General features: G+C 39.9%; 1 protein-coding gene across 1 annotated transcript in view; it reads left to right on the forward strand.

Moving 5' to 3' along the window:
- MBOAT2 (membrane bound glycerophospholipid O-acyltransferase 2) overlaps positions 1-14,761 on the forward strand; it is a 240,890-nt gene that overhangs the window by 29,020 nt on the left and 197,109 nt on the right. The window contains exon 2 of the mRNA XM_032795186.2: positions 9,668-9,813. Coding sequence (XP_032651077.1) covers positions 9,668-9,813 — 146 coding nt within the window. The remainder of the gene's footprint in view (positions 1-9,667; positions 9,814-14,761) is intronic.

Consider the following 14,761-nt stretch of genomic DNA (forward strand, 5'->3'; position numbering starts at 1 on the left):
AAAGACTCTTTTTTTTTTTCTTTTCTTTAAAAACCCAGAAATAGAAATATATATAAAGATAGAAATAAATGGAAGGGGTGGAAGTGTGAGAGGAATTAATTTAACATCTCCCCAAATGATTTAGTTGGGGATTGGTCCTGCTTTGAGCAGGGGGTTGGACTAGCTGACCTCCCGAGGTCCCTTCCAACCCTAATATTCTATGATTCTATGATCCACAAAAGAGATATCAAGGGAGTGTGCATGGCCAGCGGCACTCCACATAAATACCCAGCACCAGAGGGCACTAGAGCTAGTCCAATGGATACCACTGAAGGAGAAATCTCCGGCAACAGTGCACACAACGTGCACACACCTAATGTGAAATGGACATGAGCAACACCTCTCGAAGAACAACAGTTAGGAAAGGTTAGTAACAGTTTTTTCTGCTGTTTGCTGCCAAGCTATTAACTACAGTTTTGCTGCTGTGACATTGCAGGTCCTTAGTGAAATGTGCCCTGTACAGTCTTGGACACTTAATCTGTGCCATCCAATTAACAACCATATGTACAAGTAAATGTACTTTATTTTATTTTATTTCAATTGGGCAGATGTCCCTATGGTGATTCCTCCATTATGAAGTAGTGTGGGAGATTGAAGGGGTTTCTAGTAACTCCTGGCTTCACGCAGACTGTACAGCTGCTGTTGAAAAGATAATGAGCCCAAACTCTTAGGGTTGGTCTACACGATGTAAGGCAACTTACGTCAACCTAGCTCTGTAAGTGTCTACACTACAATGTTGCTCCCATTGATGTAAGTTGCCCACTACACCAACCTAATAACTTCACCTCTGCAAGAGGTGTGGTGCTTAGGTCGATATAGTTAGGCCGATGCAGTGTCAGTGTAGGCACTGCGTTATGTATGTTGCCTGTCTGGAGTCTGGCCACTCTGCTCAGGCTGTCAGCCCCGAGACAGGAAGCGGTGGGCTCCAGTTGTCAGTACCCCACACTTAAGTTGGAGGAAGTGCTCCTGGTGAGGACGCAAACCACCGGCTGAAGGGCCGTAGTGTGGACATGAACCACCGCAGTAATTACTCCAGTGGCTGTACGTCGACTTAGGTCAACTTAATTTTGTAGTGTAGACAAGGCTTTAGTTAAATGAAAAAATTAAATACAAAGTACTTAATTCTCCTCCATCTTTGTTATAATAATTATAAGACTTTCTTCCTTATTGGTTCTTTAACACATAGAAATGTAGCTATTCCTTCTTGGATTGATAAGGGTCTAGTTTGTTGGAGGATGTGTGGAGACTTTTAACTGAACTCAAAATTTTTTCCAGAAATTCTTTCTAGATGGTGACAAAATCTGCCCTTTTTTTCTTGTTCTCCTAGGCTTTATGTTAAAAGTGAATGCTTCCTCAAGAATCATAATGTTTAATTGATAAGAATCTTCATATTCTTCATTAAGAATAAACAAAAAATTAGATATGACATAAATGAAACTAAATGTTCTATTAGACTTTTATACTAAACCTCCTACAATTTATGCAAATGGCACATTGATTTTTATATAACCTCAATGTATCCTATAGCAAGACAAGTTTGCTGGCGTAGAAACATTTGGTAGATCTAACAAACTGTAAATCAGCATTTCACTTTTTAGGGTTCCATTTACCACAAAAATGTGATTCTAAATTAGATTGGGGATGCTTCCAACTCTGCACCGAAAACTGTGTGTGTGTGTGTGTGTGTGTGTGTGTGTGTGTGTGTGTGTGTGTGTGTGTGTGTGTGTGTGTGTGTGTGTGTGTGTGTGTGATACAGTTAAAGTACCTCTTAGTGTGTGCTCACTTATTCAGTAACCATAAATGTACTAAACACTTAGCTTTGTGATTGTAAGTTTTCTTTTAGTGGGGCGACTGTCTTTTATTATGTGTCTGTACTAGGGCTGCCAAGCGATTAAAAAAATTAATCGCAATTAGTCGCACGATTAATCGCACTGTTAAACAATAATAGAATACCGTTATTTAAATAGTTTGGATGGTTTCTACATTTTCAAATATACTGATTTTAATTACAACACAGGATAAAAAGTGTACCAGTGCTCACTTTGTTTATTTTTGATTACAAGTATTTGCACTGTAAAAAAAACAAAAGAATTAGTATTTTTCAGTTCACCTAATACAAGTACTGTAGTGCAATCTCTCTATTGTGAAAGTTGAACTTACAAATGTAGAATTAGGTACCAAAAAACTGCATTCAAAATAAAACAATGTAAAATTTTAGAGCCTGCATTGTCTCCTGTAAACAAACTTGTTTGTCTTAGCGTTTGGCTGAATAAGAAGTAGAACTGCGTGGATTTGTAGGTGCTGAAGTTTTACATTGTTTTGTTTTTGAGTGCCGTTATATAACAAAAAAAAAATCTACATTTGTAAATTGCACTTTCACGACAAAGAGATTGCACTACTGTACTTTGTATGAATTGAAAAATACTATTTCTTTTATAATTTTTACAGTGCAAATATTTGTAATATAATATACAGTTTGATTTCAATTACAACACAGAATACAATATATATGAAAATGTAGGAAAAACATCCAAAATATTTAATAAATTTCAACTGGTATTCTCTTTAACAGTGCAATTAAAACTGTGATAAAAGTTGATTAATTGTTTTATTGTGATTAATTTATTTGAGTTAATAGCGTGAGTTAACTGCGATTAATTCTAGTATGTACACTGTCTTGCACAATAGAACCTTTAATATCTGTTGGGACCTCTAAGTGCTACTATAATTATAGAGGCAGATGTTAGTGCTGCCTATAGTTAGGGTTGCATGTTGCTTCCCAATACAAGACCCTGTTTTAGTTGCTTATAACCTTGCCAAACTTTAATCATTCCATGCTGGATGTTGACCTCAGGCAGATTTTTTTATTTCCAGAATTTTTGAGCTAAAATGGCTAGTGTGTGTGTGTGTGTGTGTGTGTGTGTGTATGTGTGTGTAAATCTGCAACTGTTTCATTGAGGCACTAGAGTTTGTCCATACCTTGAAGTGGAACTCAAAATTTCATGGCCTGGTGGGGGTGGAGTAAAAGCAAGAGGTCACCAAGGTGTCTGGGTTGTGCCTTTTGATATCTGTGTAGTTTATTTTTGTTTTATTTTTTAAATCCACTCAAATTTGGCCAAGTTACTGGCACCCATTTAAAAAATTTCTATGCTCAGATTCTCATAGAGCCTTATTAGTTTGACAGCTAAATTCTCCAAAGATAGTCTTTACTGAGCATACTGTATCCCCACATAGCTCCTATGTATCAGCTGGGGTGCATATGGGTCATTCCCACAGAATAATGGAGCATATACCAGTGTGGGAATACAGGGCCTGAGCAACAATTCTGCAGTTGCTTCTCCTGGCAGTCAAGGGTTTCTGTGATAATGGTCACTGAAATGGAAAGCAGGGAAACTATCTCCTGTGCTCTCAGCGCTCTTGATGCTGGTACCCATGGAGCATGGAGGAGGAGTAGCCTGACTGGAATGAAAATGAAATGAGTGAGGAATTGGGGTGTTACAGGACCCAAATGGTGGTATGGATAGGAGTAAGGAGAGGGGGCCAGCAGTCAGGGGGTGTCTGGGGAATGCAAGGGGAACTGGCAGAGGAGGGCAGGAGCTTGGATGTGTGAGGTGGAGGGAGGGAGTAGCTGCAGAGGTTCTGGAGGGCAGGAGCCGGGAAGTGCAGTGGAGGATAGAAGGAAAGGCAGACAGACAGGTTGGGTATACAGGGACAGAAGTGTCTAACACTCCCTCCAGAATCTGGAATTGAATCCAGGAGTGCTGAGTCTCACTTGCTAAAAGCAGAGGGATATAGGAACTGACTGTCAAATTCTCACATCCCTCTAGTGCAGTGGTTTTAAACCTATGGCCCACAGACTGTGTCTAAGGAGTCCCTGAAAGATTATTGTTACCATAGAACAGTGTTTTTCAACCTGTGGTCCATGGACCCCTGGGGAGCCACAAACTAAGATTTCCAAAGGGGTCCACACCTCCATTTTATATTTTTAGGGGTCTGGAAATGAAAAAAAGGTTGAAAACTATTGCTCTAGTGCCTAGTGCACATTGAAGGTAATAGCAATGTTACTAGTTATTCATTAGTTCAAATGGTAGAGTTTTGTTCTGTAGATCGAACGGTCAGAAGCCTGCTAATGACCTAAGTTGTGTGTGTCTGTATCTCAGTATGGTTCCACATGACAGAAGTTCTGGGTTTTTAATAAAAAAGAAATGTATTAAAAGAATATATTTTTTTTAAGTCAAGCACTCAGAAGTCAGAGGGTGCTAGAATAAAGGTTGCCTGTGCAAATTTTATTCGGCTATCTTGAGTGCATGCATTATGATGTAGTCTTTAATTACACGATCACTTCACTTTTTAGAGCAGTGAAGTGGATTTATCATTGCCTATGCCAGAGTACTTAAGTGATCTGGGCATGCCACTTAAACCAAAACATTCACAGTCGGCCACTAATGATGTTCCTTTTTTTCTGGATGCCCGACATGAGACACCTGCGGCCAGATTTTCAGAAGTGCTGAATGCTCATAACTGCAACATTTGGAACTGTGCTTTGAGATATAAAATGGTAATAAAAATCCTAAGTATTCTGAAAAAATCAGGCCCTAGGTGTCTCAAGTTGGGCACCCAAAATTAGTAGACACTTTGGTCTTAATTACTCTGTACTTCAGATGCCAGTCTGTAAAATTGGGGTAGTATCACCTAATTTTACAGAAGTGTTATGATGGTGAATTCATTGTTTTTGCAGCACTCAAATAGTCTGGTGAGAACTCCATGGAAATGAGGGTAGAGTGATGTGTGTTTAAGTAAGGCCTGAGATCACATACAGAACGAGAAGGAAGAAACAGTGAATAAAGTAACTGTTCACTGAATGAGGCAGAGGTTCTGTGGAGGGGGGAAAAGGAGTATTCAGTTGTGTAAAGACAATATCATAATGTGTATGTCCAAGAAGGGTGAATTAAGGTTGCATAGACAGTCTTAATTCTTACATTTCCTAACTTTTAAGTGCTGGATTTTGCAAACTTAAGATTCTTTTTAACATAGACATGCTATAATTAACTACAAGTATCTTGAAAACACAGTCTCTGCCCAAGAGAGCTTGTAATCTAAGGGTATGTTTACACTATGAAACTAGGTCGATTTTATAGAAGTCAGTTTTTAGAAATCTGTTTTATACAGTCGATTATGTATGTCCCTGTCCGAGACCATCACAGGTTCAAGTTTTTTGATCGAGTGAGGAAAATCAAAACGTGACAGATTGAAAGTTCAAAACCACATGGCTGTTTATTGATGGGGGATAAGTTGCAACTTGGGCTGGGGAGGAGCGCTTTTACTTACTAACAATACTATTAGAACGAGAATATTTACACAACTTGAAACAATCTATTTACATCCAACAACAAGAAATCAAACAATCTATAATTAACTGCTTACTAAAATCAAGAACAGATACACAAAAAACTAAATAAACTGTGCACACATTAACCAAGTACTATAAAATACAACAATTAACCACAATAGCAATTAATACAACAATTTAATTTTCATATACTATATGCATAACTTGGTACCAAGTAAAAGAGGGGAAAAAGGAAGAAGCTAAGCAGACAGAGTATTTACAGCAATTAGAATGCATATAACACACTCCAGGCGCAGCTGACCCGCAGTACAGACACCAAGGCTATGACGAATTGGTGGGAAATAATCTATAATGACATGACACGAGCCGGCAAAATACACAGGAGACCCTTCTAGCTGGAAGGGGGATCCAGGCCTTCCAGCTAACATGCGGATACTCCTGCAGATCTTGGCGCGAGACATGGTTTTATTCAAAGGCTCATACTTCTGTCAGCGTCTGATTGGTCCCTAGCTCCTTCACCAACCAGGTTCCGAGCTGGTGCCCTCTACGTCAATGGGAGCTGCACCTGGCACACTACTTTTGCACACAGCCCTATGCTTCTGCACACAGCACCAACTTGACCTTTTGACTGACAAAAGGTTCAAGAACAGGCACACTGGTATTTTTGCACACGGCACTAGTATGACCCTTAGATGACCAGGGAAAAAGAGCAGGAAAATGCACATGGCACTATAATGTTGTACATCGCACTATGGTGTTGCACATGGTACCAATGTGACCTTTTGACCGACAATTGGCCATTCAGACGCCATGTTTGAGCATAGGCTTTTAGGGCTGTGACGGTCCCCACTAAGTGCATTAAGTCAGTGGAGTGTGTCCTCACTGCTGTGGCTAGCATTGACTCATGGAGCAGTGCACTGTGGGAAGCAGTATGTGCAGAACCTGGCTAAGAGATGGCAGCATGAGGAAGATTGTGATGAGGATATGAACACAGATGTTCCTGAAAGCATGGGCTGTGGCAATTGGGACGTCATGGTGGCAGTGGGTCTGGTTGATACTGTGAAACGCCGATTCTGGGCCCGGCAAACAAGCACAGACTGGTGGGACTGTATAGTGTTGCAGGGATGGGATGATTCCCAGTGGCTGTGAAACTTTTGGTTGCGTAAGGCCACTTTCCAGGAACTCTGTGAGTTGCTTTCCCCTGCCCTGAAGCGCAGGAATACCAAGATGAGAGCTGCCCTGACAGTTGTGAAGCGAGTGGCGATAGCACCGTGGAAGCGTGCAATGTCTGACTGCTACCGGTCAGTCGGGAATCAATTTGAAGTGGGCAAATCTACTGTGGATACTGCTGTGATTCAAGTAGCCAAAGCAATCACTGACGTTCTGCTATCAAAGGTAGTGAGTCTGGGAAATGTGCAGGTCATAGTGGATGGCTTTGCTGCAATGGGTTTCCCTAACTGTGGTGGATTGATAGATGGAACGCATATCCCTATCTTGGCACCGGGCCACCTTGCCAACCAGTACATAAACCACAAGGGGTACTTCTCAATGGTGCTGCAAGCACTGGTGGATCACAAGGGATGTTTCACCGACATCAGCGTGGGATGGCCGGGAAAGCTGCATGACCGTTGCATCTTTAGGAACTCTGGGCTGTTTGAGCAGCTGCAAGAAGGGACTTACTTCCCAGACCAGAAAATTACTGTTGGGGATGTTGAAATGCCAATAGTTATCCTTGGAGACGGCCAGCTTACCCCCTTGCTCCCATGGCTCATTGAAGCATACTGTCTACTGTACACCCTGGACCAGGGGTAGGCAACCCTATGGCATGCCCGTGACCGAGATGGCACGTGAGCTGATTTTGAGTGGCACTTCACACTGCTCAGGTTCCTGAGCCAACCGGTCCAGGGGCTCTGCATTTTTAATTTAATTTAATGAAGCTTCTAAACATTTATAAAAAACTTATTTTACTTTATATACAACAATAGTTTAATTATATATTATAGACTTATAGAAAGAGACCTTCTAAAAATGTTAAAATGTATTACCAGCACGCGAAACCTTAAATTAGAATGAATAAATGAAGACTCGGCAAACCACTTCTGAAAGATTGCCGACCCCTGACCTGGACAGTAGTAAGGAGCAGTTCAGCTATAGGCTGAGCAAGTGCAGAATGGTAGTAGAATGGGCCTTTGGATATTTAAAAGCTTGCTGGCGCTCTTTGTTGACTAGGTTAGACCTCAGCACAACCAATATTCCCATTGTTATTACTGCTTGCTGTGTGCTCCATAATATCTGTGAGAGTAAGAAGGAGACGTTTATGGTGGGGTGGGAGGTTGAAGCAAATCGCCTGGTGTCTGATTATGAGGAGCCAGACACCAGGGTGATTAGAAGAGCACAGCTAGGTGCACTTCACATCAGAGAGGCTTTGAAAACCAGTTTCGTGACTGGCCAGCCTGCGGTGTGACAATTGTGTGTATTTCTCCTTGATGCAAACCCGCCCCCTTTGTTGATTCTAACTCCTTGTAAGGCAACCAACCTTCCCCCTTTGTTCACAGCTGGCAAAGGAAATAAAGTCACTATTGTTTTGAAACCATGCATTCTTTCTTTACTAATTTTTTTTTTAAAAAAGGGAGATAACTGATAAGGTGTTCCAGGTGGGGTAGGGGAGGAGTGAAGGACAAGGCCACATTGCTTATTATAGCCACACTACAAATCAAAACTGTGTGAATGACAGCCTTCTGTTGCTTGGACCAGTCTCTGGAGTGCAGTGGCTGAGTTCCCGGAGCCTCCCTCCCACCCTCCAGTGTTCTTGGGCATCTGGGTGAGGAGGATATGGAACTTGGGGAAAAGGGCAGGGAGTTGTACAGTGGATGCAGGGGCGGTCTGTGCTCTTGTTGGCTTTCCTGCAGCTCCCCCTTTAGCCTCAGCATTGCATCCTGCCTCTTCTCATTGCGCTCACTTAATGCTTTCCTGGACTCTGCCACTGAGTGTCTCCATGCATTCAGCAGTACCCTATCTTTGTATGTCACCAGGACATTGTCTAGCAACAAGACTAGAGCAGATTGAAAGGCGTTAAGGAAGTTTGAGGACTCTGTAGTCTTCCTTTTTTGGGAATTGTCTACCCAGAGTATCAACAATAAGTGAAATGGCTTAACGGTTTCTCATGTCTGATGTCCATACCATGTTTTCTTGAAGGAAAGCACAATAGTCTCTGCCAGTAAGAGCAGTGTATCAATGTAAACTTCAACAATTTTTATGAAAAGGAGGGACACATATCCACATTTCAGTTGCAGGTTGAAGCTACCGAAACACCTACAGAACTAGTGAATAACTTGTGTGGAAATGTAAATAGAGAAGAGACCACAGTTCTCCCCAACGTGAAAGTGTTCATCTGATATAAAAAGAGATTTGGAATAATCATAGGAATAATCTGGTCTGCAAAATAGATGGAAACTTTGTGACTGTGAGAAACATTCTATTCTGAGTAAAGAGAACTAGGTTTATCAGGCTGTCCATAGGCCAAGTCTCTGTGATTGCTGTGCTAGAGGAGGAGAACCACTTCATCACAGCCTTGGCATAAGACTTTGAAAACTCTTCATGCCACAATCAGTCTGACTCAGAACGTAACTTCTGTTTCCAGTGGTAAAGCCGCCTTCCTAATCATTTCACCCATAGCAGAATGGCAGGTCACCTGTATTATAAGTCAACTTGCCTGTGAGGACAGCACAGTAAAAGGAGCGGTCTGGTTGCACAGCACTGTGCCTCTATTCAGCTCCAAAACTTAAACTGGTTCTTTTAGATCTGAGGACAGACAATCAAAGTAGGTTCTCTGCCCTGATGGAAGCAAAGGTCAGCTCTAGTCTCAGACAAAAAAAGGCAACATTCTAAAAATGGTATCCCAATTCAAAAAGAAAGCCAAGTAGAAGTGGAAGAATGGCTTTGTGCTTAAGGCACTGGTCTGGGATTTATGTTATTTTGGTTCAGTTTCTGGATCTGTCACAGACTTCCTCTGTAATCTTGATGAATCAGCCTCTCTCTGTTCCTTTTAGTTTTCCATCTGTAAAATGAGAATAGACTTTCCTACCTTAGAAATGTGGTGCGAAGATTAATTCTTTAAAATTGTGAGATGCTTCAGTAATTCAGTGGTATAGAATATAGTACTTAGTTTTTAGAACTTTTGGTCCTATCATTAGCGGGCGGGTGTTGTTGGTAAGGTTTTTGATTTGGAAGCAAGGTATATGATGTTTGTGTAGAATAACAACTGTCTTTTCTCTGCAGGTTAACTTCGTAGTGTGCCAACTCTTTGCCTTGCTTGCGGCTATTTGGTTTCGAACATACCTTCATTCAAGCAAAACTAGCTCATTTATAAGACATGTTGTTGCCACGCTTTTAGGCCTTTATCTTGCACTTTTTTGTTTTGGATGGTAAGTAGCATTTTATCTTCTTTTTCAACCGTTTCATGTGTTTTGTTCCATACATTTTGGTATTTAGTGCTGCTGAAGTTTATTACAGTTAAATTTACTACACTTTCTGTGTAGTAATATATGCTCCATCCAATATAACTGAGATGGAAAGTACTCTAAATGCCATAGTATTTAATTCTCTGAAGATCTTTTCAAAGGATTGGATCTTGCAGCTGTTTTTGGGAGCAGAGAGGAAGAGCTAAAATAAAAACTAAATTTGTACAACTTGTGACAAATTTGTGTAACATACTGCTCTGAGTAGGTGTGGCAGAAAGTAATTTTTTTATAGCTTCAATGGATAATTTCAGTGTCTATTTTTTCTGTTGATTTAAATTTTCACAATTGCAGGAAATTATTTAATGACAGACATTGAGATTAAAAAAGTTAAAGTTCTATAACTGTTAAAATGCAAACTGTCAACATCACAGGTCAATGTATGCAAAATAAGTATCCTGAAATCAAACTCTGATACGTTTTCAAGCTATATTTTTCTTACTTTGCTTGCCTGTAAATTTTGATTATCATTTATGGACATACTTTTGTGTGTGTGTGCGTACGTGTTTAGTGAAATCAATATTTACCAATATTTATCAATAAAACTAGTACATCTAAGCCTAGCTATGAGGCAATACTAAATTAATCACATGCCTAGATACCACTCCTTAATCTCAAAATATCAATTAGCTTGCATTGTTTTTTGTTGAATACTGAATACAGATCTGAATACCATGGGAGAAGGGAGGTGAACAGAATTGTTGCCATAGAGTGTTTCTCTGGCACCAGGAAGGGCTGGAAGGAAGGTGGACTCTGGCGCGTATCTTTTAAGATTAAATTGTGACTGCTGTTAGAATATCTCAATATATGATATTCTGTATAGGTTCTTCTGCCACACTCTTGACCGTTGTATATACTCAAGGTGTAATTGGCGAGAACAGCAGTAGGGGCGATACAAGAAATGCATTTACTTTTATGTATGTAAATTACACTACAGACTGTATAATCTAGCTGTTTCCATGCAGTGTGGCTCAGTACTTATCAGGCTAGTTCAGGATAAATAAGAGGGAGCTGGCTTAATTGATGTGTGGCACAACAGCTAGTCCAACTTTCTCTTTAGGCACCGGTATATATTGGCTAAGGCATTTTCTTAATTGACTCAAATGTTCTGGCAATGTTTTAAAAACATTAAGATAGGATGAGCTAATGCCCCTCCCCCTTCTCTTTGCATAGTTCTTGAATTCTGAACTACAGTTTTGGCCGCTATATTCAGTTTAGTCACACAGGTACCCGAATATATGCTTGCTGCAGACATTGCTTATAGATTTAGGAAATCAGAAAGTTAGGCTTATTCTTAATGTTATCTTTCAGTTTTATGTGTATAAGTTTGCAGTTTATTTATACACACGCCCATAATCATGGAAGTGTCGGTCTGGAAGGGACCCTGAGAGGCAATCTAGTCCAGTCCCCTTCACTTACAGCAGGGCTAAGTATTATCTAGACCTCCCCTGAAAAGCATTTGTCTAACCTGCTCTTAAAAATCTCCGGTGATGGAGATTCCACAGATGCTCTTGTTACCTGTGGTTTTTTCAACCCAAAGCTCTTGGTAGCTTTACTCCTGTGCAAGATGGTGTCAGGAAATAAATCAATGGAGACATGGCTGTCTGACCGATAGATGACTGGCACAAACAGGACAATACAGGAGTGCTCTCACTTAAAGCTATACATAACTTAGTGTCAAGCACTTACACATGTCCGCCACAGGTTAATAAAACACCCTCAACCCCCAATATATACTGAAGTTAGGGTGGCTCTTGAGTGGCACAGCGGCAGCCTTCCGATGGCCAATCTTGTGTCTGCCAGTGAGATTTTCCCCAAGATGTGTCCAGAAGAAGAGTCCCTGAAGAATCCAACTACCCAAAACTTTCTTCCCTTATTTATTCATAAGTGTTATAATAACACGTCACTCAAATAAAACTTAAGCCAGCAATTTCAAAGGTTAAGCAAGAGAATTCCCTCTGATTATCAATTAGCCAGTTGTGTTTTTGCAGAGTTTGCATGCCTTGGGCCTCTGATAGACAAATTCCTGAGGGCACATATGGATAAGTTTCTTGTTTTTCTTTAAACATATACCTCAGCAATTTCAACAGAGATATTATCAGGAAGGACTCTGGGTCAAGCTATCCTTTTGTGGTAGTCCCAAAGCCCTCCCCTTCTGACTTGGTCATGCTAAGGCTACTGCATAGGCTCAGTTATGGCCTGCTGGCTTGGTTAACATTAGCAGTAAGCAGTAGTGGTCTGCGCACTTTACCGGTCTGCCAAGATCTTCCTGTATATCCTATGCAATCTATTCCAGTGCTTAATTGCTCTGACAGGTTTTTCCTAATGTCCAATCTAAACTGCCTTTGCTGAATTGATGCCCATTGCTTTTTGTCCTATCCTCAGAGGTTAACGAAAACAATTTTTCTCCCTCCTCCTTGTAACAACCTTTTATGTACTTGAAAATTGTTATCATGTCCCCTCCCAGTCTTCTCTTTTTCAGGCTAAACAAACCCAGTTTTTTCAATCTTTCCTCATAGGTCATGTTTTCTAGACTTTTTAATCATTTTTGTTGCTCTTCTCTGGACTATCTCCAATTTGTCCTCTGGAATCTCTCCAGTCTTCCATGACTTTTCGAAGATAATCACTAATGGTTCAAATATGTCCTCAGTCAGCTCCTTGAGTATTCTAGGATGCATTTCATCAGGCCCTGGTGACTTGAAGACATCTAACTTGTCCAAGTAATTTGTAACTTGTTCTTTCTCTATTTTAGCCTCTGATCCTACCTCATTTTCATTGGCATTCACTATGTTAGACATCCAATTGCTACTAACCTTTTTTTGAAAACCAGAACAAAAAAGTCATTTAGCACTTCTGCCCTTTCCACATTTTCTGTTATTGTTTCCTCCCTGCCCCTATTGAGTAGTGGGCCTTGGAACTGACAGCCTGTCCTTGGTCTTCCTCTTGCTTCTAACGTATTTGTAGAGTGTTGTTTTTTGTTACCCTTTATGTCTCTAGCTAGTTTAATCTTGTTTTATACCTTGGCCTTTCTAATTTTATCCCTACATACTTGTGTTGTTTGTTTATATTTATCCTTTGTAATTTGACCTAGTTTCTACTTTTTAAGACTCTTTTTAGAGTTTCAGCTCATTAAAGATCTCCTGGTTAAGCCTGCATGGTCTCTTGCCGTACTTGCTATCTTTCCTACGCAGTGGGATTGCTTGATCTTGTGCCCTTAATAATGTCTCTTTGAAAAACTGCCAACTCTCTTGAACTGTTTTTCCTCTAAGAATTGCTTCCTATGGAATCTTACCTAACAATTCCCTGAGTTTGGTAAAATCTGCCCTCTTAAAATCTATTATCTTTATTGGGCTGTTTTCCCTCCTACCATTCCTTAGAGTTGTGAACTCTACCATTTCATGATCACTTTCACCTAGGTGGCCTTCCGTTTTCAAATTCTCAGCCAGTTCCTCCCTATTTGCCAAAATCAAATCTAAAACAGCCTCTCCCCTAGTAGCTTTCTCCAGCTTTTGAAATAAAAAAAAATGTCTCCAATACATTCCAAGTAGTTGTTGGATAATCTGTGCCATGCTCTGTTATTTTTCCAACAGATGTCTGGATAGTTTGAAGTCCTCCACCACCACCAAATCCTGTGCTTTGGAAGATTTTGTTAGTTATTTAAAAAAAGTCTTATCCACCTCTTCTTCCGGTTAGGTGGTCTGTAGTAGACACCTATCATGACATCACTCTTGTTTTTTACCTCTTTTATCTTTACCCAGAGACTTTCAACAAGTCTGTCTCCTATTTCCATCTCAACTAACTCCAAGTAAATGCATTTTTAGTATATAAGGCAACCCCTCCTCCTTTTTTACACTGCCTTTCCTTCCTTAGCAAGGTGTACCCTTCTATACCTATATTCCATAATGTGGATTATGCCGTACACTTAGGGTTGCTAACCCTCCAGAATTGTCCCAGAGTCTCCATGAATTAAAGATTATGTTGTTATGAAATCTCCAGGAATTTGTCGAACCAAAGTTGGCAACCCTACACTTACTCTTCTTTTATCAAATACGGTAAACATATAGTGCAGTGATGTGGTGTTTTTATAACAAAAAGATAATTCACACCTCTCCTTTGAGGAAAAGTTACAAGAGTATTTCAGAATAAATGAAAATATATTGTTCCTTCTAAATTTGGATTTCTAAAATGTACTGTTAGACAGAAAACTACACAATAAGTACAGAACTTCATTGGCAATCAGGTGAGAAATGAAATAATATAAAAATTAGGCAATAATATCAGTCAAAATTTATCCAGACTGATGAATTAGGGTGTCATTGATTTTGACTTAGCTTCACTGAATGTGGTCCTAAGTAATTATCTCTTGCTTTAGAAAATAATAAATAATTTAAATAATTTTCAGTCTGAAATGCTGGATATGAGGTTTGCCTTGTGCATATTCTGATAGTTTCCAGTAGTTAAATATGAATAAAATAACTTCATGTATTTCCATGGAAATTATTAAGCATGCTAGCTTACAAATTTCTGCTGCCTCTCATCTTAGCCAAAAACATCAGTCCTCTCTTAATTTAGGAGAAAAAAAACAGTTTTTATTCTGTCTTTGATCCTTTCTGTTAGTCCAAATAGTTTGGTATCATTCCTGCCTGCAAATGGAGACAGTACAGAAAATCTCTTTGGTTATGTCATCACCTATATACAGATTAGAGAGACCCGTAGCCTATTATCTTCTACAGTGTTTAAAATTCAAAGACTCTCAAAAAGAAAAATGAATACAATTCCAGTACTCTCAAATTTCACTTCAATAAAATCTACCAACCTCCTCTCCAGCTATTCAGTTGTCTGATTAGATGGCAGT

This window comes from Chelonoidis abingdonii, chromosome 3 (assembly GCF_003597395.2).
Source record: "Chelonoidis abingdonii isolate Lonesome George chromosome 3, CheloAbing_2.0, whole genome shotgun sequence".
Lineage (NCBI taxonomy): Eukaryota > Metazoa > Chordata > Testudines > Testudinidae > Chelonoidis > Chelonoidis abingdonii.